Genomic DNA, 27503 nt, shown 5'->3' on the forward strand with positions numbered 1-27503 from the left:
TCCTAGGCAGTCGAGGTCTGTGCGTCCCCAGACCATCACTGACCCACCACCAAACCTGTCATGTTGAACAACGTTGCAGGCAGCATAACGTTCTCCTTGTCTTCTCCAGACTCTTTCAGGTGCTCAGGGTGAACCTGCTCTCGTGTGTGAAAAGTACAGGGCGCCAGTGGCGGACTTGCCAATTCTGGTGTTCTTGAGCAAATGCCAGTCGAGCTCCACGGTGCTGGGCAGTGACCACAGGGCCCCAACTACAGGACGTCGGGCCCTCAGGCCACCTTCATGAAGTCTGTTCCTGATTGTTTGGATTTGGACACATTCACACCAGTGGTCCTCTGGAGGTCATTCTGTAGGGCACGAGCAGTGTTCCGCCTTGCACAAAGGAGCAGGTATCGGTCCTGCTGTGGTTTTGAGGGCCTTCTACGGCCCTGTCCAGCTCTCCGAGAATAACCACCAGTCTCCTGAAATCTCCATGTTCTGGAGATTGTGCTGGGAGACACATTAAACCTTCGTGTGGATGCGCCATCCTGGAGAAGTTGGACAACCTGTGCAACTTCTGTAGGGTTAAGGAATCACCTCATACTGCCAGTAGAGATGATTATGAAAAACAGCAGAACATGGCAGGCGTGTCAAATGAGTTTACATACTCCAGCTCACGTCAGTGAGGTGGACGGGCAACCGACATGCCACCGACATCCAAAGTACAGCTATTATGTGGGGCGGAGTATTAATTAAAAGACAACATTCAACAAGCAATTAAGCCCAATGAACAGTTGCAAGGGTTTATCTTCAGCTTACGCAAATAAACTAAGACCAAGCCCAATCTATTGTTTGGACAGTTTTTTGCTTGGAGCTGCCAAGTCAAGTGCTTTTTTTGGACGCTTGATTGAAAAACTGTGCGGTGCAGCTGAAAGGTGACATCCGTGAATACTTACACGGGGTGTCCTCATATTTTCATGTTTAAAATTCACACAGAAGGAGTTCCAAGGATGGAAGTCTATTGACCCCGAATGAGAATACAGTTGGACGGTCGGACGGTGGACGGAATACTTTGAGGCCCTTCTCAATCCCACCGACATCCCTTCCATAGAAGAAGCAGAGTCAAAGGCCACGGACTGGGTTGACTGGGACTATCTCGACTAATATTTAGTCGGGGGTCAGGGACAGTACCTCTGAATTGGCAGACCGGTGTGGTTGTCCCCGCTTTTAAGAAGGGTGACCGGTGTGTTCCAACGACAGGGGGTTTAGCAGGGTACAACTACAGGGTACGGGCGTTCATTGAACCCCAGCTCCCGGTCACGGGACGCTGGACAAGTTCTACATTTTTGGCCAACCCAACCTGGTTACATGTGCTTTCTGGACTTGGACAAGGCATCCGACCATGTCCCTTGCGGTGTCCTGGGATGAAGATCTTTACAGAAAAACTGCAGTGCAGCTGAAAGGTGACATCTCATATTTTCATGTTTAAAATTCACACAGAAGGAGTTCCAAGGATGGAAGTCTATTGACCCCGAATGAGAATACAGTCGGACGGTGGAAGGAATACTTTGAGGCCCTTCTAAATCCCACCGACATCCCTTCCATAGAAGAAGCAGAGTCAAAGGGCACGGACTGGGTTGACTGGGACTATCTCGACTAATATTGAGTCGGGGGTCAGCGACAGTACCTCTGGATTGGCAGACCGGTGTGGTTGTCCCCGCTTTTAAGAAGGGTGACCGGTGTGTTCCAACGACAGGGGGTTTAGCAGGGTACAACTACAGGGTACGGGCGTTCATTGAACCCCAGCTCCCGGTCACGGGACGCTGGACAAGTTCTACATTTTTGGCCAACCCAACCTGTCTACATGTGCTTTCTGGACTTGGACAAGGCATTCGACCGTGTCCCTTGCGGTGTCCCGGGATGAAGATCTTTACATAAAAACTGCAGTGCAGCTGAAAGGTGACATCTCATATTTTCATGTTTAAAATTCACACAGAAGGAGTTCCAAGGATGGAAGTCTATTGACCCCGAATGAGAATACAGTCGGACGGTGGAAGGAATACTTTGAGGCCCTTCTAAATCCCACCGACATCCCTTCCATAGAAGAAGCAGAGTCAAAGGGCACGGACTGGGTTGACTGGGACTATCTCGACTAATATCGAGTCGGGGGTCAGGGACAGTACCTCTGGATTGGCAGACCGGTGTGGTTGTCCCCGCTTTTAAGAAGGGTGACCGGTGTGTTCCAACGACAGGGGGTTCTACAGGGTATGGGCGTTCATTGAACCCCAGCTCCCGGTCACGGGACACTGGACAAGTTCTACATTTTTAGCCAACCCAACCTGTCTACATGTGCTTTCTGGACTTGGACAAGGCATCCGACCGTGTCCCTTGCGGGGTGTCCTGTGGGGGGTGTCCTGGGAGTACGGGATGCCATGGGAGCAGGTGCTATTCGGTTCTTGTACAAGCGGAGAAGGAGGCATCGTCATTCAAATCTATTTTTGGGCATCTCTGTGCGGAGCATGTTCCGGGTCCTCCCACATTCCAGAAATAGGAACGTTAGCTTAATTGCGGTGAATGCGAGTGTGAATGCTCGTTTGCACTTGCGGCCCTGATTGGCTGGCGACTGAATCTATTTTTGTTTCCTTGCTCCTTACAAGGCTTTAATTGTATTTGGCTCACTCAGGTTCCAAGTTGAACTTTTACAATGACTTTAATTTTAAGCAGAGACGCCCTTTGCACAATAATGATGAATAATGATGTGACCAAAATGATATTTTGCCACCTGCCGATGGTATGAAAATGAGGCGACACACCCGAAAACGTCAGGGGTTACCAAAGCCTGCTTGTTTTAGTGCATGTAAACATCCTAATCCTTCATTTCCTATAGGGTGGTGGGTGAACTGGAGCCTGTACCGGCTGACTTTGGCGAGAGGTCGGGTGTACACGTAAAGCGTAGCTGGCAACGTGACTTGCAGCGCGATTGCGGCCACGCTTGAGTCACCCAAAATAGTCCGATGCCATCTGAAGGCCATGCAAACAACACAACGCGTCAACACGCACGACGCACAAAGTAACCGACTTACAAACACATGTGCAATTTCCATTACACTCCTATATTCCTGTCGCAAGGCATGCTGGGTAGCTTGTGGTACTCTTTCTCCCAATGTTTTGCCGTATTTGTCGCATATTTGCTTCATGGCAAAATATGTTTTGACATAATCCCGGGTGGCACGGTGATCGAGTGGTTAGCGCGCAGACCTCACAGCTAGGAGACCAGGGTTCAATTCCACCCTCGGCCATCTCTGTGTGGAGTTTTCTCCGGTTTCCTCCCACATTCCAAAAACATGCTAGGTTAATTAGCGACTCCAAATTGTCCATAGGTATGAATGTGAGTGTGAATGGTTGTTTGTCTATATGTGCCCTGGGATTGGCTGGCCACCAGTCCAGGGTGTACCCCGCCTCTCGCCCAAAGACAGCTGGGATAGGCTCCAGCACCCCCGCGACCCTCGTGAGGAAAAGCGGTAGAAAATGAATGAATGTTTACACCCGCCCCCTGAAGCATCCCCCCTGAAGAGACCAGCAAGGGGCCATGGAAGAGCAATCCCAACCAGCAACAGGGCGCCAGCAGGCTGGAGGAGGGCCACACCCCCGAGACCGGCGGGAGACCACACCCCGCTAGGGCAGAGGGGCATCGAGGGCCACACACCTGCGGGCACAAGGGCGCTCCTGACAACCGCAAGGGAGCCCTGGCAAACGGCCGGAGGCGCCGCCTCCTCGCACCCCCAGGAAGCGGAACCCGGCCCGCCCCAGGTAACCCCAGGCCCGACCACCGACACAAGACTGCCCCAGCCGGGACAGAAGAGGCCCGGACCCACTGCCCCATGGAGGACCGGGCGGCAGAGATGGAACACCCAGCGCCAGACCCCCGCAGACCCCACCCCCTGTATATCTACATAGCTATACATACACACACATATATATATATACACATGTAATGATAATAAAACTAATAATTAATAAGTATTTAAACAATAAATACATAAAAATAGCACATGTACACCCCATCCACTCAATATGCACACAAGCAAGCACACCGTGGACGTCCCCGGATGGGGTGTCCGGGGCGTTATAGGGCAGGTCCCAGACCCACAACCAGGCCCCGAGCCCAGGGAGACACGGACCGCCAGGGGGATAGCACCCCAGATCCCCCTTGACCACGGCGTCGGGGCTACAGCAGCGAGGCAGACAAAGGAGCGGGCGAGGCGGGGGGGCCCCGCACATGAGCAAGCGGAAGGGGGCGCGCAGGCGAGCCGTCCGACACCTGCCGAACAGCTCACCCAGGAAGTGCCACAAGGGGAGGCCAAGGTCGAGACCAGCGCTCGGCCACCAACGGACCTCCAACGTACGAGCCACCCTTTTGCTGCATCCGCACGAGGTCCAGTTTCGTTTTCTGTTTCTTAAGTTCCTCAATGATTCAGCAAAACACTTAGTAGACACCCTCCGATTATCTATAATCGCTTTTAAATGGCAAACTAATTGTCGCTCGTTTGTGGTTGGGTGTGTGAAATGACATCATCTGGAATGTTCCTGTGGGCGATCTTCCTTGGATGTCCAAGTATTTAAGCTGGGACACGTTGACCATTTCGATCGAGGACAACCAACGGCGGCATCCTGCACTGTAAGAGCATTTTTCACAGCATATGTTATCATTTGTGTTCTTAGAAATTGTGCTATTCCTGTATTTATATATTTATTCTCAATGCCTTATTCTAACATTCCAGTTTTATTTTTGCACTTTCCTTAAAATCCTATCATTTTCTCAACGGCAATTTACTTGTTATTTAATTTGTTTTATTTTGACTTGTCTTTTCTTACACTGGATGTGAAGAAAATGTCAACGTTTATGAGATATGATGCTAATGTAAATCAGTAAGAGACTTCGATATTAGTCATGAATATATATACAGTAAACCTCGGATATATCGGATTTGTCCGATATAAGCGAAATCCATTATATGCGTATACCGGAAAATGTCCGTTTTACGCATATATGGGATTTATATCCGGTATATGCGTAAATGGGATTTTATCCGTTATAAAAAGGCACTTCCTTGACTATGTTTCCAATGTACCTGGACGCGCAGGCAACGCTGCAAACGCTGCAAATGACGTCGTATAGCGGCCTGTCACGATTCGGCCAATCGGAGCGCCACGATGCGGCCATCCGATATATGCCAGGGAAATTTCATGGAAATGCATTGGAACGGGACTGGAGATTTTGTCTGAAATAGGCGAAATCCGTTATAAAAAATCCGATATATGCAATGAATTTTTATTGGAAATGCATTACAGAAAAATCGCTTCTTTTTTATCTGTCCGTTGTGAGCGAATTTCCGATATATCCGAGTCCGATATATCCGAGGTTTACTGTACCTCAGATTAACACCCAACAGTACTGGCAAAGTGATATTCAGATCCGGAATTACTTCACGTTCAGAGTAAGAAACAAATAGAAGTCATTGAGCTCACCAGGAAAACAGAAAAAGCTCTAACACAGAGGTCTCAAACTCGTGGCCCGCGGGCCAAATGCGGCCCGCGAGATGCTAGTTTGAGGGCCCCCACCTTGATACCAAAGTTTAATGTTGAAATGACAGCTTAAAACTTATTAAATCCTACCCCTCCATCTGGTACTTTTACAATCAGTAACTGTTACATTTGTTCACTTCCTGCTTTCATAATATAGTTTAAGTCTATTTTTTCTTATTTTTTTTGTTTTTTTAATTTTTTTAATTTTTATTTAATTTTATTTTTGTCAACTTCCTGCTTTCCTAATATAGTTTAAGTCTATTTTTTCTTATTTTTTTTGTTTTTAACTTTTATTTAATTTTATTTTTGTCAACTTCCTGCTTTCCTAATATAGTTTTATTTTATTTTTTTATTTTATTTTTTGTCACGTACCGAAATACAGTAAACCTGGGATATATCGGATTCAATTGTTCCCACTGGTTTTGTCCGATATAAGTGAAATCCGTTATATGCGTATACCGGAAAATGTCCGTTTTACGCATATATGGGATTTATATCCGGTATATGCGTAAATGGGATTTTATCCGTTATAAAAAGGCACTTCCTTGACTATGTTTCCAATGTACCTGGACGCGCAGGCAACGCTGCAAACGCTGCAAATGACGTCGTATAGCGGCCTGTCACGATTCGGCCAATCGGAGCGCCACGATGCGGCCATCCGATATATGCGAGGGAAATTTCATGGAAATGCATTGGAACGGGACTGGAGATTTTGTCCGAAATAGGCGAAATCCGTTATAAAAAATCCGATATATGCAATGAATTTTTATTGGAAATGCATTACAGAAAAATCGGTTCTTTTTTATCTGTCCGTTGTGAGCGAATTTCCGATATATGCGAGGTTTACTTTATCAGCGAGTGATCACTTCAGAGTGTAAACAAGTCAACTGGGATAGCTAACAACGCTCATCACTTTTTTCCCCCTTTGGATAGAAACATGGCGGCCCAGTTCATGATCGGATGGGTAATGTATCATCTTAAATACTGCATATTAGATTTAATAGAACATTGTGCTATAATATATTTGATCCTACAGGTGTGTGTTCTTATCGCGGCCCTGCATGCTGGTACGGTCATTTTTAAATCACGCAAAATCATTTATCTACAGTATTATCATTCATGGTAAAAACTGCTTTATGATCTATTATTATGATCACCTTACATTGATTCCATATGACATCTTTTTGATTAAAAATGTCAAAACTAATTCTTTGTCAATTAGGCCAAAAGCCACCGCGTAGTAGGTCTCGAATGCGGGTCAGAGGTTCACGACAGGTAGCGGGCATAGTCAGACTCGCCACAGGAATTTGTCTTTTTTTTAATTGATATAAAACAAGCTGGGCTCACAGCTAGGAGACCTGAGTTCAATTCCACCCTCGGCCATCTCTGTGTGGAGTTTGCATGTTTTTTCTCTGGTTTACTCCGGTTTCCTCCCACATTCCAAAAAAAACATGCTAGGTTAATTAGCCACTCCAAATTGTCCATAGGTATGAATGTGAGTGTGAATGGTTGTTTGTCTATATGTGCCCTGGGATTGGCTGGCCACCAGTCCAGGGTGTAAAGACAGCTGGGATAGGCTCCATCCCCCCCACAAGACCCTCATGAGGATAATGAAATTTTAGATAAAACCTCAAAAAGCCACTCCATCATTTTGCTATATTTTTATGTCCATTTTTACGTCTTTTTCTAGGAAACGAGGTGCAAGCTGGTTTTCTGAACGGTCGTTCATGTGAGTTTGTGTTTTCTGGTGCTTTACAAAAGTCCTTCGTTTCTGATTTGTCTTCTGTCACCCCCCCCCCCCCCCCCCCACATGCAAAAACCAACTGCAACCACCATATCCTACCTGGATGGACGTTAGCTCGCCAATGCTGGACTCCATGGTTTAGCAGAAATAACGCTTCTGGGCGCGGGGACTTTGAGACTCTGAAAAAACTGCGCCTTGAACACCCGTCAGAGATCTGTCCGGTGCCCATCGGAATTGAGGTTCAGACGGTATCTGGAGACAATGTGTCTTCAACGGGAGATAATATCACTGTGTAAGAACTGGATATAGCGTCAATATATACACTACCGCTCCAAGGTTTGGGATCACTTGCAAATGTCTTTGTTTTCCCCCCAAAAAAAACACATTTTTATCCATTTCACAAGCAATGAAAATGAGACAGCAGCACAAACTGGGTCTAACAAGGACAGAAAAACGCTGCACATCTAAAAATCTAAACAAAAACTAAAATCTCTTACCATGCTGTTAACGTCTCCCTTCAGAGAGCAGCACAAACTGGGTCTAACAAGGACAGAGAGCAGCAAAAACTGGGTCTAACAAGGACAGAAAAACGATGCGATCTAAAAATGTAAACTAAAACTGAAATCCCTTACCATGCTGTTAACTACTCTGTTCAGAAAGCAGCGCAAACTAGGTCTAACAAGGACAGAAAAACGATGCACATCTAAAAATCCAAACTAAAACTGAAATCCCTTACCATGCTGTTAACTACTCCCTTCAGAGATCACCACAAACTGGGTCTAACAAGGACAGAAAAACGATGCACATCTAAAAATGTAAACTAAAACTAAAATCTCTTACCATGCTGTTAACTACTCCCTTCAGAGATCCCCACAAACTGGGTCTAACAAGGACAGAAAAACGACGCACATCTAAAAATCTAAATTAAAACTAAAATCTCTTACCATGCTGTTAGCTATGTCCTTCAGAGAGCAGCACAAACTGGGTCTAACAAGGACATAAAAACGATGCACATCTAAAAATCTAAACTAAAACTAAAATCTCTTACCATGCTGTTAACTACTCCGTTCAGAGATCAGCAAAAACTGGGTCTAACAAGGACATAAAAATGACGCACATCTAAAAATGTAAACTAAAACTGAAATCTCTTACCGTGCTGTTAACTACTCCCTTCAGAGATCACCACAAACTGGGTCTAACAAGGACAGAAAAACGATGCACATCTAAAAATCTAAACAAAAACTAAAATTTCTTACCATGCTGTTAACTAATCCATTCAGAAAGCAGCAAAAACTGGGTCTAACAAGGACAAAAAAACGCTGCACATCTAAAAATCTAAACAAAAACTAAAATCTCTTACCATGCTGTTAACTACTCCCTTCAGAGAGCAGCACAAACTGGGTCTAACAAGGACAGAAAAACGCTGCACAAATATCTGAGAGTGTGAATCATTTGAAGTGCAACTGAATCTGTTCCCCTGTGTAGTTCTGATGCAACCAGAGGATTCATCTGTAAAAATGAAGACCAGTCAAGCGGCCAGTGCTCGGATTATCGTGTTCGTTTTAAGTGCCCCATCAACTTCTGCCCCATAGAAGGTCAACCTTTGCACCTCTTCTTCTTTGCTCTATTTTTATACTTTATAAAAATATACTTTATACCGTCTGCTTCAAAGCAAAGGATGAATATTTTCCCTCTGCTTTGAAGGCTTGTTGATAGCAGAGGGAAAATATTCCATTCCTAACAGCACATATAAATATGATCCCTCTCATCCTTGGCGGCTGGGGCAATTGCCCATGTGCCCTACAGCTAGATATACGCAAGTAGATATAACCGGATGGATGATTGACTTGAAAAATATTACTCCAGAATGCTGGACGCCGTGGCTTAACGGAGACAAGCCATCCGATGACGGGGACTTTGAGACTCTTGTGGATCTTCACAACGCTTACGAGTGGCAAATCTGCGAACATCCAATCGAAATCCAGGTCAAAACGGCATCGGGGAAGAGTGTGGAGTCAACGGGGGATGTGATTTATGCGTAAGTACTTGATGTTTTTCATACAATATGGCTAATTAATCAGGCGTTGTCATGACCTATACTTACCTATCGACCGCCCAATCGCATAACACCGTGGCTTAGTGGCTACCATGTTGGCCTCACAGTCAGAAGATCAAATATGCATCCGCTGGAACATTCTTTGGCTATTCAACATGTCTGAAGTGCTCAAATAGATACTGACCGATTCCTCTTTTCGTCCCTGCAGGGCCGACACAAAAACCGGATTTGTCTGCAGAACTTGCGACCAGCCAAAGGGTTTGTGCTCGGATTATCAAGTTCGTTTCATGTGCCCCCTCGAGTTCTGCAAACCAGACGGTAATCATACGGCAATTTCAGTTTTTGGTTTTTTTTGTCTAAACCAAACAAATGAACTGTTGAAATGTGGCTTTGGCGTCATTGTAACAAGTCACCAATATTTATTCAGTGAATTCAGATGAAACCAGCTAAGGAAGTATCAACTTTTATTCTTAAACCTTCCATGAAAACTTCTTGTATTTGTCAATTTCAGTTCTTTTGTTGTTCTTTTGTTCAATTCAAAGTACATAAAAACTCTTGCGTTCAATTAAGGAATATATCATGAACTATGAAAGTGTTCAACTTTAACATTAATCGGTATTACCGTATTTTCCGGACTATAAGTGCCACTATTTTTCATAGGTTGGCTGTTCCTGCCACTTATACTCCAGAGCGACTTATAAATGGAAAAAAGTGTTTATGTTCCATAAACACTGGACACCTTTTGTGTTCATGTTTATTTTTTGTGTAGCTGAATTAGCATTGTGTTAGCATATCTTACACCTATTCAGCCTGTTCTCTATTCTTTTATTGTTACAACTTGCCTTCCAAGATGGCGTAATGTCTGTTTTGGTCAAGTAGTTTGGAAAATAAATTACCCGCAAAAAATGCATTTTTGGCCTTGTGCGACTTATACTCCAGTGCGACTTATGTATGTTTTTTTTTTACCTAATTATGCATTTTTTGGCTTGTGCGACTTATACTCCAGTTTGACTTATGTATGTTTTTTTCTACCTGATTATGCATTTTTGGCCTTGTGCGACTTATGTAAGTTTTTTTTTACCTAATTATGCATTTTTGGCCTTGTGCGACTTATGTATGTTTTTTTTACCTAATTATGCATTTTTGGCCTTGTGCGACTTATACTCCAGTTCGACTTATGTAAGTTTTTTTCTACCTGATTATGCATTTTTGGCCTTGTGCGACTTATACTGCAGTGCGACTTATGTATGTTTTTTTTGTTTTACCTAATTATGCATTTTTGGCCTTGTGCGACTTATACTCCAGTGCAACTTATGTATGTTTTTTTTACCTGATTATGCATTTTTGGCCTTGTGCGACTTATACTCCAGTTCGACTTATGTATGTTTTTTTCTACCTCGTTATGCATTTTTGGGCTTGTGCGACTTATACTCCAGTTTGACTTATGTATGTTTTTTTCTACCTGATTATGCAGTTTTGGCCTTGTGCGACTTATACTGCAGTGCGACTTATGTATGTTTTTTTTTGTTTTACCTAATTATGCATTTTTGGCCTTGTGCGACTTATACTCCAGTGCGACTTATGTATGTTTTTTTTTTTACCTAATTATGTATTTTTGGCCTTGTGCGACTTATACTCCGGAGCGACTTATAGTCCAGAAAATACGGTACTTTACAAAAACACATCATTGTGTTCTACTGTACATGTTCCACTTGTTCTGCCGTATATCCCCCATCATTGTACCCGAAGAGCAAATGACTGAGCGCTTACGGATTAAATACTTCTAACTACAGCTAAGAATGTTTTTTTTTTTTATTTCTTTAGTGTGCTATACTCGCTGGTTTAATCAAGATAGCCCCAGCAAAGGGAACGGAGACTCTGAATTACTTGGGCCTCTCCGTCGCAAATTCCCCGATGCAATCTGCGAATACCCAATTGACATCGAGGTGGAAACCGTAGACGGACATAAACCGTCTACAACAGGCGACATCATTCATATGTAAGTACTTTATGTATCACTTATTGTGGGAGTAATGCTGATTTAAAACTACAAGGTTCTTTTTTATGAATTAAAAAAAGTCTATAGTAAATCTAAATATATTGTATAATATTACATTAATTAATTCATACTATATAATTTACTTAAAATTATTATTATTATTATTATCATTATGTGTCCAGACTTTAGCGACACCGTGTTTCATGCAATTTTTTGTCAGAGCACAGGTGAAAGCTTCCATACTTTTCCATGCAATCAGGTCTATTGAATTGAGTTATGGGCTGTCCAAGCTGTCTGGATTAAAGCGACCTCTTTCATTTGTTCACTTCCTGCTTTCCTAATATAATTGAAGTTATTTATTTCTTTAATTAATTTTTGTATTTTTTAAAATATTTTTTTTTATTTTTTTAATACATTTTTTTATTTTTATTTTTTTAAATAATTAAAAAAATGTAAATATATTTTTTAATAATTTGTTTTTATTTTTTTTATAATTTAAAAAATAATTAATTTAATTTTTCTTCATTTGAACATGCATCAGATTCCAATTGAGTGCATCCCATAATCAGTTCCCAGTTCCACATGTCCAAAAGGAGTAGGAAGAAGCAAAGCTTATTAAATCCTACCCCTCCATCTGCTACTTTTACAATCACTAACTGTCATCCGCAGAGCTGACCCTGCCATCGGTTTTAGCTGCAAAAATGACGACCAGAAGAGCGGAATTTGCTTTGATTATCGAGTTCGTTTCATCTGCCCCAGCCATTTCTGCAAAGACCAAGGTAATCCTGTGAAATCCGTTGTTGTTGAGGTATTTAGGAGTGATATTATGTCAAGTATTCTCATTTCTTGTGACTTGTATACGCCGCACAATAAAAAAATGAGTCTAATTAAAAGCATTCATTTTACAGCCTTGGTATTGATCAACTTGATACGCATTTTGCAGATTGCTACACGAAATGGTTTGATCGTGACAACCCCGCTGGTCGAGGAGACTTTGAGACGCTTGCATCCCTGCGCGATGAAAATCCATATCAAATCTGCAAACACCCACTTGATATCGAAGTCCAAACCACAGATGGTTTCACCGTGGCTGCGACGGGCGATGCGATTGCAGTGTAAGCGCTTGCTCATCTTTCTGTACGGGGAGCAAATATTACCTGCAAAAACATGTACGCGTATGTTAGCCGTGAAATTGCGATACTTCCGAGAACAGCTCTTCAGTGCTCAAAATACTTGATACTTTTGATACTTCGGTCATTTGTCCGTTGAAACGATGACTGATCATAAACGGAAAGGTGTGAATTGTGAATAAAGCTTTAATTGATATAGTATTTGTATAGTATTGTATTATAGTACTTCTTAATAATTTATGAATTAATTTTAATGTGATTAATTTAAAAAAATGATTAATTAATTAAAAAATGATTACTTTTTTAAATTGATTAATTAATTTTTACAAATTTGATTAAGTAATTAAAAAATGATTAAATTTTTTTTAGAAAATTGATTAATTAATTAAAAAATGATTAATTATTTTTAAAAAAAAAAATTGATTAATTAATTTTTACAAATTTGATTAAGTAATTAAAAAATGATTATTTTTTTAGAAAATTGATTAATTAATTAAAAATGATTAATTTTTTTTAATGATTAATTAATTTTTACAAATTTGATTAAGTAATTAAAAATGATTAATTAATTTTTACAAATTTGATTAAGTAATTAAAAATGATTAATTATTTTTTAAAAATTGATTAATTAATTAAAAATGATTAATTGTAATTTGATTAATTAATTAGTTTCATCTCATATTTCATATTATCTTGCACACTGTATTTGTATATAACCCTGGGTAAAATTGTTAATTTGTTAATACTTAGGTTGCTAATATTGTTTATTTTTATATTGAGTATTTTGTACTGCTTAACTGATTCTGTTTTCTTGCTGCTGTGCAATGCTAATTTCCCCACCGAGGGACGAATAAAGGCATATGTTATCTTATTTTTTTTATTGTTTAAAATACCATTTTCACATATTTGATATGATTTTGTACTTGGCTATATCGGCCGTCTGCTTTTCTTACCCTCGAAAGCTTCTCGAATTGAACAATATCAACAAGGTAACAATATGATCAGAAATCCGGATCCCATCCTGCCACGATCAAAGTTCCAAAGCTTTGATCATGCCGGTGTTTTCCCCAACAGAGCTGACACCATTACAGGATTCGTCTGTGAAAACTACGGTCAGCCTCATGGCGGCTTGTGCTCAGATTATCGCGTTCGCTTCAGGTGTCCCCTGGATTTCTGCAACCCACCAGGTAACCCCACGATTCAACCATTTCCCCTTGTTTTGTGTGCTAAGAGAGTATCAATTGTCGCGGAACAAGAACTGATTTTTATTTCTATGTCATTTCTGCATCAGTATGCTGGACCGAGTGGTTGAACAGCGACAACCCCAGGGGCGGGGGCGACTTTGAGACGCTTACTCAACTGAGAAGCAAATTCCCAAACAAAATTTGCGACGTTCCGGTTGAAATTAAGGTCGAGACTAAATCCGGAGGCAGTGTGGATTCGACAGGCGATGTGATTTATGTGTGAGTATGGAATGCACCAACGGTACTTTACATTCACAGTATTTGGGTTTCTCTAGTATTGGAACTCGTGTAATAATCACCTGATATTTGGCCGCACGCCTCACAATGTTCTCACTGAACTCGAACTGTCTGCTTGCAGAGCCGACACCGAAACTGGATTCATCTGTAAAAATTCAGACCAGAAGAAGGGAATTTGTTCCGATTATCGTGTACGTTTTGAGTGTCCTCTTGACTTTTGCCACGCGAACGGTAAGACAGGGATCATTCCTAAAAAAATGGAAACCTATACAAATCAAATGTAACCAACGATAACGATGCTCTGCCCAACAGTGTGCTTCACCGACTGGTTCAATAGTGACAGTCCAAATGGAACGGGGGACTTTGAGCTCTTCGAAAAAATTTCCACCAAGTATCCCGATGTCATCTGCGACCACCCCGTCTCCATAGAAGTTGTCACTGCTGACGACGGATATCCATTCGTCAATTCTGGACAGATACCTTACAAGTAAGTATTGTGGTTAAGATTCAGATGTACAGTTTGTATTTTACTGTACACCATGCGGTCAACCAGAAAGTACAATACCGCTCAAAAGTTTGGGATCGCTTGAAAATGTCTTTGTTTTCCAAAGAAAAACACATTTTCATGCATTTCACAATTTTTTCCATTTCACAAACAATGAAAATGAATCAGATGATTTTAAAAAAAGGATGTACATTTTTTTTTTTGTACATCGATGATTAGAAAAGCCATCTAAAAAAATACAACTAAAATCTCTTACCATGCTGTTAACTACTATGGAAGACCAAAACTGCCAAAATAATAAATAAATACATAAATAAATACAAGTGAAAATAAAAACAAAAATGAAAAAAAAATTCTAAAAATTAAATACACAAAAATAAATATTAATGGAAATAAAAACAAAAATAAAAAAATATATACATAAATAAATAATAGCAAAAATAAATACAAAAATAAAAAACAAGATTCAAAAATTAAAAATAAATACAAAAATAAATGTAGAAATAAATACAAAAATAAATATATAAATAGAATTACATATCAATAAATAAATAAAAGCACTCTGCTCTCATATGTATTTATTTCATGCAGCAGACAATGTCAGCTTGAAATGCAGAAGGAAAAACTATTCAAATGAGGGGGCGGTCCTAAGTGTGTCTTGGGTTGAACTGTTCGCCTATTGGTTGATGGACATGTGAGTGCGAAAAAGCTCCGTCGGGGAGGAGAGAGATCAGGCTCCAATAAGGCTTCCACCCGGAAAAGCAGGTCATCCGGGGAAGCATTATCCGAAATATCTGCTAGCAAACGGAGATCCCTGGAGATTGCAGCCATATTTACCGCCATTGAGAGTGGTGTGGTGACTTCCTCTTGCTGTGGCTGTTTGCAGGCATACCTAGTCGATTTTCGCAATTTATTTTATTTTATTTTATTTTATTTTATTTTATTTTATTTTATTTTATTTTATTTTATTTTATTTTATTTTAATTTAATTTAATTTAATTTAATTTAATTTGATTTAATTTAATTTATTTTATTTTTATTTAATTTATTTTAATTTATTTTAATTTAATTTATTTTAATTTAATTTAATTTAATTTAATTTAATAAAAAAAAAATTTTTTTTAATTTCATTTCAAAAGGGGACACTTTGATGGTTACTGGAAATATGAAAAGCTATATTTCTTTGCTACTAAAGAGTAAACACGACTAAATGGTGTGAACCCTTTTTTCTTAGGTTCAGTCCTTCTGAAGGTTTTGCCTGTCGCCACAGTGACCAGAAGGGCGAAGACTGCTATGACTACCAAGTACGCTTTGGTTGCCTGTGCGGATGACATAACAGCAAGCCGCTGACTTCCTGAAACATTCATAGGTCAAGACTTCCTCTAAAAAAAAAATCAGTAACGGTGGATGGGTAAACGGAATGAAATGAAATATGATTCATACTTCGCAATCAAATAAAGATAGAATATCAAAACTGGTCATGGTTGATTTGTTCCTGACATGCGAGTTACATAGAGGAATGTCACATGATTACATCTGGTCCAGCTTTGTCTGGTCTGGTACAGCAACTTCACACTCCAACCTTCCCTAAATATGAACAAGACCCTGAGATACTAGAACTCGTCCACCTGGGGCAAGAACTCACGCCCAACACGGTCAAATCCCTTTTCCAACTGAGAACCACGGCCTCGGATTTGGACTTATGAGTCTGATCCCAGAAGCCTGACACTCAGACCACTCGAGTAAACGCAGAAGGAAACGGCCCGATAAGGCCATCAGGACCACATCGTGTGCAAACAGTAGAGACCAGATCCGTAGGCCCCAAAACTGAACTCCATTGATGTCTAAGCTGTGCCTAACATTTCTGTCCATGAAGATTACGAAGAAAATCAGTGACAAAGGGCTCGACTTCGTGCTGGCAATGCGAACCAGGCTTCTGTTCCAAGTGGACAAGAAACCGTATGGTACCGATCCCATTCTCCCGGAGCACCCACCACAGGAAACTTCGAGGGACACGGTCCAATACCTTTTCCAAGACCACAAACCACATGTAGACCGGATAGGCAAACTATGTACTTCCCAGTACCCCTGCAAGGGTGTAGACCTGTACCTCCTGGAGCTGAGGTTGGACTTAAGGCCTTACCCTTCCCTCCAGTACACTGGATGAGACTTTCCTAGGGAGGCTGAGTGTGAACCCCCTATAGTTGGGTGTGAATTTCAGACTCATACAAGTTGCTGTGGACTTCCTGAGGAAAACAAACAAATCCAGCAGGGACAAAAGTACAGGCAGCTTCCACTGGGACAGAGTTCATCCTGCTGGGGATCCGTCACCATCGCAAAAGATAGAGGTGACCTTGGTGACGCCGTTGTTGTACTTGTTGTACGCACACACACACACGTCAATCCTTTACACGCACGTGTAAACATCTGTAAATAGTTCAGAGTCTGTTATGGTAATGGTAATGGTTTTATGTAATTTGAACATGCATCAGATTCCAATTAAGTGCATCCCATAATCAGTTCCCAGACTCGCAAACTAGAGAGCTAGCCACCTAAACGGTAGCCTTCAAGTTATTTCCTTTCAACTTAAATAGCCAAAAACTTACCACTTCCACACGGATAGGGAGGATAACTATTAACAGTTATTTAACCTTTAACATGAACATTAATCAAACGTAATAATTTTTTTCTGGGTACATGATACCATACAGCATCCATATTATTAGAGCCCTGTAGACATGACAAAACACGACTATAGTCACATTTATACTCTTTTTATTCACAACATATTGCGCAACCGCAGGGTCTTGAGACACATGCTAACTCGCAAACTAGAGAGCTAGCCACCTAAACGGTAGCCTTCAAGTTATTTCCTTTAAATTTAAAGAGCCAAAAATTTACCACTTCCACACGGATAGGGAGGATAACTATTAACAGTTATTTAACCTTTAACATGAACATGAATCAAACGTAATCATTTTTTTCTGGGTACATGATACCATACAGCATCCATATTATTAGAGCCCTGTAGACATGACAAAACACGACTATAGTCACATTTATACTCTTTTTATTTACAACATATTGCGCAACTGCAGGGTCTTGAGACACATGCTAACTCGCAAACTAGAGAGCTAGCCACCTAAACGGTAGCCTTCGAGTTATTTCCTTTCAACTTAAATAGCCAAAAACGTACCACTTCCACACGGATAGGGAGGATAACTATTAACAGTTATTTAACCTTTAACATGAACATGAATCAAACGTATTCATTTTTTTCTGGGTACATGATACCATACAGCATCCATATCATTAGAGCCCTGTAGACATGACAAAACACGACTATAGTCACATTTATACTCTTTTTATTTACAACATATTGCGCAACTGCAGGGTCTTGAGACACATGCTAACTCGCAAACTAGAGAGCTAGCCACCTAAACGGTAGCCTTCAAGTTATTTCCTTTAAATTTAAAGAGCCAAAAATTTACCACTTCCACACGGATAGGGAGGATAACTATTAACAGTTATTTAACCTTTAACATGAACATGAATCAAACGTAATCATTTTTTCTGGGTACATGATACCATACAGCATCCATATTATTAGAGCCCTGTAGACATGACAAAACACGACTATAGTCACATTTATACTCTTTTTATTTACAACATATTGCGCAACTGCAGGGTCTCGAGACACATGCTAACTCGCAAACTAGAGCGCTAGCGACCTAAACGGTAGCCTTCAAGTTGTTTCCTTTCAACTTAAATAGCCAAAAACTTACCACTTCCACACGGATAGGGAGGATAACTATTAACAGTTATTTAACCTTTAACATGAACATGAATCAAACGTAATCATTTTTTTCTGGGTACATGATACCATACAGCATCCATATCAAACTTTAAACTTTCATATCAAGGCGGGGGCCTCAAACTAGTGTCCTGCGGGCCACATTTGGCCACATTTGAGACCCCTGATTTATAGGAACCAACAACATAGACAAGGTTTGGAGTAGATATGTGCAAATTCTGGTATATCTGAAAGAAATAATGAATGAATAAACATATGAATGACTATGATGGAGGGTGTGGAACGCTGTGGAAAGAAGGACAAAGGGACTATTATCTTTGCAAAGAGGTCAGATAACAGATACGGATTAAAGGACGGTTTGTCCGATCTGTAGGGTCGGTCTTGGTCAAACTGGTCAAGATTTCATAACAAGAACTCATAACATGGAAAAACAACAAAAAGTAGCACGTGCCAAGCGGTGCTGGTGTGTCTCGTGTAAGAGGTCACAGCTATCCTGAGATAGTCCCGTATCACCGAAGACCTTCAGGACACTGACTGGTTCGTCACTGAGCCCTGAAGGACGGGACGTTTGGGGTTGTGGCTGCGAATGATCGGTTTCAGATGTCTACGTCAACAACCGTTAACTCTGGAATCGAATCAAATCATTTGTACGTCGCGATGGATCATTCTGGTTTTAAAATGTATCGTATGGGAACCTGCGTATCTGGATTCCATGTAAAATATAGAAGTTGCAAGTCCAACTCATGCCACGTTATCTTATAAATTGCTTAGCGTGCAGATAACGAGAACGGAACGACTCACTAAAGCACAACAACGGGTCAACTTGAGCCCTGATTTCATTTTTATCGGAGTGTTTGTGCCACCAGTTTGATTTCCTCCAAGGTTAGCAAGTTCTTTCGTGTTTTTATTCATGTTTGAGCAATACCAGCAATTCATATTAATAAATATTCATATATTATAAGACTCGGAATTGTATTTCTGAATGATATGTCCACTGGGTGAACGACTACCGCTGCTTTAGGAACCCCCGTAACCTCTGGCAGCTTTCTATCGAGTGGAATCGAGTGATTGGTTATCTCTCGGCAAAAGTATTTAAGGCTGCCCGCTTCCACCATTTGGACGGACGACAACCAACAACCAGCATCCTGTATGGTAAGAACTTTTACACTTATAACAGCGTGTAATAATAATTATTATTATTATTATTATGGACTCTTAAAACACATTTCTTCATTTCTTTTTAAAGGACAGAAACATGGCATCCTCAATAATGATCGTATGGGTAATGTATAAAATTCATAGAAATACTGCTAAGAAGATTTAACAGTACATTGTGCTAATAATAATAATAATAATAATACATTTGATCCTGCAGGCGTTTGTCCTGATTGCAGCCCTGCATGTTGGTAAGACCATTTAAAAATTTATTTTTATTTTAAAATTTATTTTTAATTAATACTGATTATTTATACAATTATACATTGATCATGAATGTCAAAATAATACAAAAAAAGTGTCATAATTATATATGGTATATGGTAGTATTTTCATCCATGGCTTCCATTTGGTCTGTTCTGTATCCAATATCATTTCCTTGGTTTTTATATCTATCCGCTTTTTTTCCCCATTTTTAGGAAACAACGTGGAAGCCGCAACAGGTAAGAAGACTACATGTTGTTTATTTGGGATATACGAGCTAGCAAAGGTGCTAAACAGTATTACTACCCAGAGCCTTGCCTTTAAAGTATGACTGAAGTACTCGGAATGACCTTTGACGACAAGCAATGATGATACAAGCTGATTGGCTGGCAACGCCGCCGACTGTATCTGTGTTTTTGATTGGCACTGTACTGATGCCATAGCAGTCAATCAACTCATGTGAATATTTGTATCGGAACTTTTTTCAACTTTCTTCAGGTTGCTATACTAAATGGTTCGATCGAGACGACCCGTCCGGTAACGGAGACTACGAGACTCTACGTGACCTGCAAAAGGAGAATCCAGGTCAAATCTGCCAAACCCCGATTGATATCGAAGTCCTTACTACATCTGGGATGAGCGTGGCTTCAACCGGCGAAGTGATTGCCACGTAAGTACTCGCTGTATTACCAAAAAAAAAAAAAAAAAATCCTTTGATTGAAAATTAAATCAGAATCAATATTTCATAGACGCAATTAGCATTTAGCTAGTCCACTAATCCAAAAACAATGTCTGACTTAGTGGACGATTAAGTTAATTGTCAGTTGCAGGCATAGTTCTGGTGTTCTAAACCGGTCCTGATTGACTTGATTGTGTTTTCCCAACAGATGGAACACCAAGGTGGGATTCATCTGTCAAAACTCTGACCAGAAGAACGGCTTTTGCTCGGATTATCGTGTTCGTTTCAAGTGTCCGGTCAACTTCTGCGCCCCAAAAGGTAAAAACCTCATGACTTAAAACATCCCGATTATATATCGACTTCATGTATTGGATGTGATTATCTTGGTATTGATCAACTCAACTTCATACGCCTTCTTCAGGTTGCTATACTAGATGGTTTGATCGAGACGACCCCTTTGGTTACGGAGACTACGAGACTCTGCGTGACCTGCAAAAGGAGAATCCGGGTCAAATCTGCAAAAGCCCCACTGATATCGAAGTCCTTACTACATCTGGGATGAGCGTGGCTTCAACCGGCGATGTGATTGCCCAGTAAGTACTCGCCAACAAAAACATTTCTTTGATTGAAACTGAAACCAGATAACGAAAAATAACGAAAAATAATTAAACAAACGCAAAATAGACTATTGGCGGTCATTTCATTCCGTTTTTTCCCCCTCAAAGCCTCCTGTTGTTAGCAAGGTATAAATATAACAATATCAACAACGCAAGGACGGTTATTTTCCACACTCACATCAGGCTTGGGTGGATATTTCCCCTCCGAGTATCCACACTTTGGAATTTATTAGAATAGGTTTTGAGAGCGAGTTGCGAGTTCAAAACAAGCTGTGGACTCCAACATGTCCAGCAGTTCATAGACACAATTAACATTTGAGTCCACTAATCCAAAAACGATGTCTGACTTAGTGGACGATTGAAATAATTGTCAGTTGCACGCAGAGTTATGGTGTTCTAAACCGGTCCTGATTGACATGATTGTGTTTTCCCAACAGATGGAACACCAAGGTGGGATTCGTCTGTAAAAACTCTGACCAGAAGAACAGCTTTTGCTCGGATTATCGTGTTCGTTTCAAGTGTCCCCTCGATTTCTGCTCCCGAAGAGGTAAAATCTCATGACTTAAAACATCCCGATTATATCGACTTCATGTATTGGATGTGATCGGAAAGAGGTACATATATGATTATCTTGGTATTGATCAACTCAACTTCATACGCCTTCTTCAGGTTGCTATACTAAATGGTTCGATCGAGACGACCCGTCCGGTAACGGAGACTACGAGACTCTACGTGACCTGCAAAGGGAGCATCCGGGTCAAATCTGCCCAACACCCCGAGATATTGAAGTCCAAACTACATCTGGGATGAGCGTGGCTTCAACAGGCGATGTGATTGATACGTAAGTACTCGCTGTAAGGGGAGCGTGTATTACCTGCAAAAACATTTCTTTTTATTTTTTCTATTTAACAAATGAAATAAAGGTCAATAGTGCAAAATGACTAAAGATGGCAAAATGTACCATTTGCCCCCAGAGAAATTTGTGTCTTTGTGTCAAAATTATTGTTACCAAATTTACATCAATGCTGCTTTTGTTTGCTTAAAATTGGACAAAAGTCAAATTCTCCACGTCTAACAATTTGAAAGAAAGTCCTAAATATTAAAAACTAAAAAAAGGCTGCCTTAACTCGCTTGCACTCGGGCGCCGCCATCTTAATTAATCATTGAGTAAACATTGTTAAATTCCTTTTACTCTTTTCAGATTCACAAATAACATAAAAATGTAACAATATGAACAGCACAACAACAACAAAAATGTCTATTTTTTATCATTCCATTTATCCACCTGATTGACAGGACTGTGCTTTACCAACAGATCCGACGCCAAGACGGGATTCATCTGTAAAAACGTGGATCAGAAGCATGGGATGTGCTCGGATTATCGCATTCGATTCTGGTGTCCCTTCTGTCCCCCTTCAGGTAACCACTTTGTGAATTGAAGCATTTTTCATAGGCCAAATGTGCGACTTGACCTGGTGCGACTTATACTCCGGAGCGACTTATGTATGTTTTTTTCTACCTGATTCTGCATTTTTGGCCTTGTGCGACTTATACTCCAGTGCAACTTAGGTATGTTTTTTTCTACCCAATTATGCATTTTTGGCCTTGTGCGACTTATACTCCGGTGCGACTTATGTATGTTTTTTTCTACCTAATTATGCATTTTTGGCCTTGTCCGACTTATACTCCGGTGCGACTTATGTATGTTTTTTTCTACCTGATTATGCATTTTTGGCCTCGTGCAACTTATACTCCAGTGCGACTTATGTATGTTTTTTTCTACCTGATTCTGCATTTTTGGCCTTGTGCGACTTGTACTCCAGTGCGACTTATGTATGGGGTTTTTTTCTACCTAATTATGCATTTTTGACCTTGTGCGACTTGTACTCCAGTGCGACTTATGTATGTTTTTTTTCTACCTAATTGTGCATTTTTGACCTTGTGCGACTTATACTCCGGTGCGACTTATGTATGTTTTTTTCTACCTAATTATGCATTTTTGGCCTTGTGCGACTTATACTCCGGTGCGACTTATGTATGTTTTTTTCTACCTGATTCTGCATTTTTGGCCTTGTGCAACTTATACTCCAGTGCGACTTATGTATGTTTTTTTCTACCTGATTCTGCATTTTTGGCCTTGTGCGACTTATACTCCAGTGCGACTTATGTATGTTTTTTTTCTACCTAATTATGCATTTTTGGCCTCGTGCAACTTATACTCCAGTGCGACTTATGTATGTTTTTTTCTACCTGATTCTGCATTTTTGGCCTTGTGCGACTTGTACTCCAGTGCGACTTATGTATGTTTTTTTTCTACCTAATTGTGCATTTTTGACCTTGTGCGACTTATACTCCGGTGCGACTTATGTATGTTTTTTTCTACCTAATTATGCATTTTTGGCCTTGTGCGACTTATACTCCGGTGCGACTTATGTATGTTTTTTTCTACCTGATTCTGCATTTTTGGCCTTGTGCAACTTATACTCCAGTGCGACTTATGTATGTTTTTTTCTACCTGATTCTGCATTTTTGGCCTTGTGCGACTTGTACTCCAGTGCGACTTATGTATATTCTTTTTCTACCTAATTATGCATTTTTGGCCTTGTGCGACTTATACTCCAGTGCGACTTATGTATGTTTTTTTTCTACCTAATTATGCATTTTTGGCCTTGTGCGACTTATACTCCAGTGCGACTTATGTATGTTTTTCTCTACCTGATTTTGCATTTTTGGCCTTGTGCGACTTATACTCCAGTGCGACTTATGTATGTTTTTTTTCTACTTAATTATGCATTTTTGGCCTTGTGCGACTTATACTCCTGTGCGACTTAAAGTCCAGAAAATACATTATATGTATGTATGTACGTACGTCTATGTATAGTATATGACTAACCAGTGTGAATCCTTTTTTTCCAGAAATGGTTCCTATTCATCGGGTCGGACCTGTTTAAATACCATCAAGTCACGGCCCTTCCTGACAACTCCTTTAAAGCCATTGATTTGCTCTAAAAAAAATGTACTCATTTATGGAATATGGCTAAACTCAACTAAATGTAAATGAATTAGAACTGTCATTTGGATCAAATCAGTCTCAAATAATAAAGGTAGCATATTACAAGTGGTCAATGTGTTTGTTTCTCACATGCAAGCGACATTACAACATCACAATCATTATGTTTGCATAAGCGGTGTATGTAAGATGTTTACAATGAATGATAGAGTTTATGGTTTGTATAAGACACAAAAAAAGATATCTAAATAAGATTTAAATTTAGATTTAAACCACCAAAACCGTACAATAAAGGCAATTACTTATTGTCATAGAAGGCACAGTTGGCAGGAAATAAAAGACATTTTAGATCATCGAAGGTCAGTGAAGGCATCAGCAGTGAACTGACACAACAGCAACACAATAGCCAAATTAGACAAAATCGAGATGAATTCCACCGTCAAAGTCATCAAAATCTTAAAACCGGTTGGAAATTTGCATTTTGCACATTTTTTTTTTTGAAAGATCCAAAGCATTACAACAAAAAAAACAGAAGGCGGTCCTCGACCCAAATGAAGGCCGTTCCTTGTGTCGACCATCAGATGGCGTTTGCTGCCATCTGCTTTCTGTTTGCAGTAGTGCTACTTCATCCCCCAGAGTCATTGCCAGATTGTTTCCCCAACCTTCCCCAGCGTCGATCATGTCCTCTTTCTCATGTCGATCCTCCCAGTCATTCATTTTTCTTGCCAACCGCTACTGTTTAGTATGTTCTTGTGCTTCTTGCCGTTTTGGACTCACTTTTGCAGCATGTAAGCTACAAGTCAAAATCATTTCTATCTATGAAACATATACTGGATATAAAATTTGAAATACCATTGTATACTAATAATAATGCTACGTTCACACCGACGCCGAATGTCGTGCTTTGAATCGGCGACAAATTCATTTTTCAAAAAATCTCACAATCTCCTCAGATATGTTTATGCTCTGTTAAGCTCTGTTACGCAATGGAAAATTTCGAGATCCTGACTGCATCCCGCCTCTGATCCAGAGCATATTGTAGCGTCGTTGCCGACGCTATGGAAATCACACGACTGCGATCGCCGACAAGCTTTTTATTGCACAACAATAACACTGGCTACTGTCGGCCGTAACCACGCCGTTGCAACCACCGCCAGCTACACAACAGTACTTCCTCCACCCGACACGCCCCCACCCCCTCGTGCATTCACGGTCACCCGGTACAGTCAGACACCCAAGAGCACAACGTCAACATGTACACGTCAGGGTCGCTACAATATATAAAGATGCAGCAGATCCTTTGAACCAAGCTCTGTTAAGCTTTCCTACGCTTTGAGCAAAACTTTGATAAGCTTTGTGACGCTTTGATAAGCTTTAATACGCTCTCCCCGCTTTACGCAATTCGTGACAGATCGCCTCAAATTTTTAAACATCTTGCCGAATGTCCCGAATTGCTCAAACCTTTCTTACGCTGTATTTACGCTTGTATATTACGCTTTCATTACGCTTTGCCGCCGCTTTGCTCGCCGATTTAATTCGCCATCGATTCGGCGTCGGTGTGATCTTAGCATTATTAGTATTTTACATTCATATTTTCAAAGTTTACAGGTAGTTGATATCGTAATTCTAATCAATATGACGATAAATATATTTATATAAAATTTCTTAATGGTTGCGTAAATAACCCGAGTACCGCTGCCAGTCAAAATAGCTACACAGTGTTCATTAGATACGCAAACGATGATGCAAACGATGATGCAGACAAATTCACGGCGTATTAAAAAGGGTTGGCCACGTTGGCCACGTTTTCCACTGCATCATGAAATAACAGTTCAAGAAACAGAAGTGCTGTGGTGAAAAAGCCCAAATCGAAACAAACGGAGGAAGGACTGACACAGATTCAAATCTTTGCAAACAGATGCAAAATGCGGAACGGTCCGCTTTTCAGGATCCGTCTGGTCAAGCCGGATTCTGATAGTTTAAGACATGCAAATCAGTCGTAGCAAAGAACCACATTCCAACAGGGGCTGCTGTGTCTTGTGCAAAAGGAGATCCTTTCCTCAGATAGTCCGGAATCACCAAAGACTTTCAAGGCCACCGACCGGTTCTTCATGTCTTACCAGTCAAATCCATTCATTCATTCATTCATTCATTTTCTACCGCTTTTTCCTCACGAGGGTCGCGGGGGGTGCTGGAGCCTATCCCAGCTGTACACCCTGGACTGGTGGCCAGCCAATCACAGGGCACATATAGACAAACAACCATTCACACTCACATTCATACCTAATGGACAATTTGGAGTGGCTAATTAACCTAGCATGTTTTTGGAATGTGGGAGGAAACCGGAGTACCCGGCGAAAACCCACGCATGCACGGGGAGAACATGCAAACTCCACACAGAGATGCCCGAGGGTGGAATTGAACCCTGGTCTCCTAGCTGTGAGGTCTGCGCGCTAACCACTAGACCGCCGTGCCGCCCCAGTCAAATCCATACAAGAATGAAAACATGCAGACAATGATTGAAATAGAAATATACGTACTTGGAAGATAAGACGTGATACTGCTACTCTTTGGGATCTTGGACTGATTTTTGGCTTGAACATCTCAGGAGTAGCAGATACCGTTTTTGTCTCCATAGCAACGGAAATGGATTACAGTGCAACCCAACCAACTCATCAAGCCCTACTCCACAGTGTTATCCATGCAAGGTGATTAGTACAGATAAATAAGTATATATTGTGGTAGTTTTTTGGGTTTTTTATAGTATTTTCAATCGAGGGGGCGGTGTGAAAACCTTTGCGTCCCCAAGGCAGGGCATGACAGAAAATAACTGAGGACCACTGCCTTGGGGGGTCGGTCGTCTTTAGCATTTTTAAGGTGTGTGAAATGCCTTGAAATGGAAAATGTCCTTGCCTTAAAGTATTTAAGGCTGCACGCGTTGACCATTTTGGCAGAACGACCAGCGGCAGCATCCTATCCTGTAAGTACTGACGCTTTTTTATTTGCATGCGATATCATTTGTTAATTTTAGGATGCTCGCTTTCTTCAGAACTACGTGTTTGTATACTTACAATTGGGACTTATGGAACACCTTACGTTTTTTTTTCTTGAAGCCCTTTAAAAAATATGAATAATTATATTGTTTTTGAAAAAATATATATAATATAGTGCAGGGGCAGGGGTGCCGCAAGTGTGCCTTGGGGGCCATTTGTGGTCCTTGGCTTTGTTTCTTTGGTCTGCAGCGTATTCTAAAAAAAATATTTGAAAACAAACAAGTAAAATATGGAAACATCAGCTGTAATCTTAATGGAATATTACAAAACAAAACACACTCGAGAGAGTTGTAATTTTCTGTTCATAACATTGTAATATGATGAGAATATTATCATTGTAGTATCAAGTTGAAAAAAGAAAAAATACCTTATTGTTTTCCAGTTTTAATATAATGAGAGACAAACAAAGCAAAAAAAAAAAAGTGGTAATTTTC

The 27503-nt window shown here is 40.6% G+C and overlaps 1 protein-coding gene across 1 annotated transcript; it reads left to right on the top strand.

The window, feature by feature from the left end:
- The first annotated feature begins 6529 nt into the window (after positions 1 to 6529).
- On the top strand, positions 6530 to 23987 carry si:dkey-205h13.2 (uncharacterized). The gene is made up of 27 exons (XM_058080593.1): positions 6530 to 6629; positions 7253 to 7291; positions 7421 to 7598; positions 8792 to 8901; positions 9173 to 9344; positions 9571 to 9680; positions 11187 to 11361; positions 12031 to 12140; positions 12305 to 12476; positions 13566 to 13678; positions 13783 to 13954; positions 14094 to 14203; positions 14285 to 14459; positions 15712 to 15781; positions 16354 to 16601; positions 16699 to 16834; positions 19381 to 19443; positions 19538 to 19573; positions 19667 to 19697; positions 19926 to 19949; positions 20209 to 20380; positions 20598 to 20707; positions 20811 to 20982; positions 21444 to 21553; positions 21676 to 21847; positions 22322 to 22425; positions 23923 to 23987. The coding sequence occupies exons 1-27, from the start codon at positions 6530 to 6532 to the stop codon at positions 23955 to 23957; spliced, it is 3219 nt and encodes a 1072-aa protein (XP_057936576.1). The 3' UTR covers positions 23958 to 23987.
- The last annotated feature ends 3516 nt before the right edge of the window (positions 23988 to 27503 follow it).

Source organism: Doryrhamphus excisus, chromosome 8 (assembly GCF_030265055.1).
Source record: "Doryrhamphus excisus isolate RoL2022-K1 chromosome 8, RoL_Dexc_1.0, whole genome shotgun sequence".
NCBI lineage: Eukaryota > Metazoa > Chordata > Actinopteri > Syngnathiformes > Syngnathidae > Doryrhamphus > Doryrhamphus excisus.

What these genes read in the sequence shown, in the direction of transcription:
- si:dkey-205h13.2 (XM_058080593.1), top strand. Translation starts at nt 6,530, where the DNA reads ATGTATCATCTTAAATACTGCATATTAGATTTAATAGAACATTGTGCT. An exon ending in CGAGTTCTGCAAACCAGACG is followed by an intron (nt 9,681 to 11,186) that starts GTAATCATACGG and finishes TTATTTCTTTAG; the next exon opens with TGTGCTATACTCGCTGGTTT. An exon ending in TCTGGACAGATACCTTACAA is followed by an intron (nt 14,460 to 15,711) that starts GTAAGTATTGTG and finishes CTTTTTTCTTAG; the next exon opens with GTTCAGTCCTTCTGAAGGTT.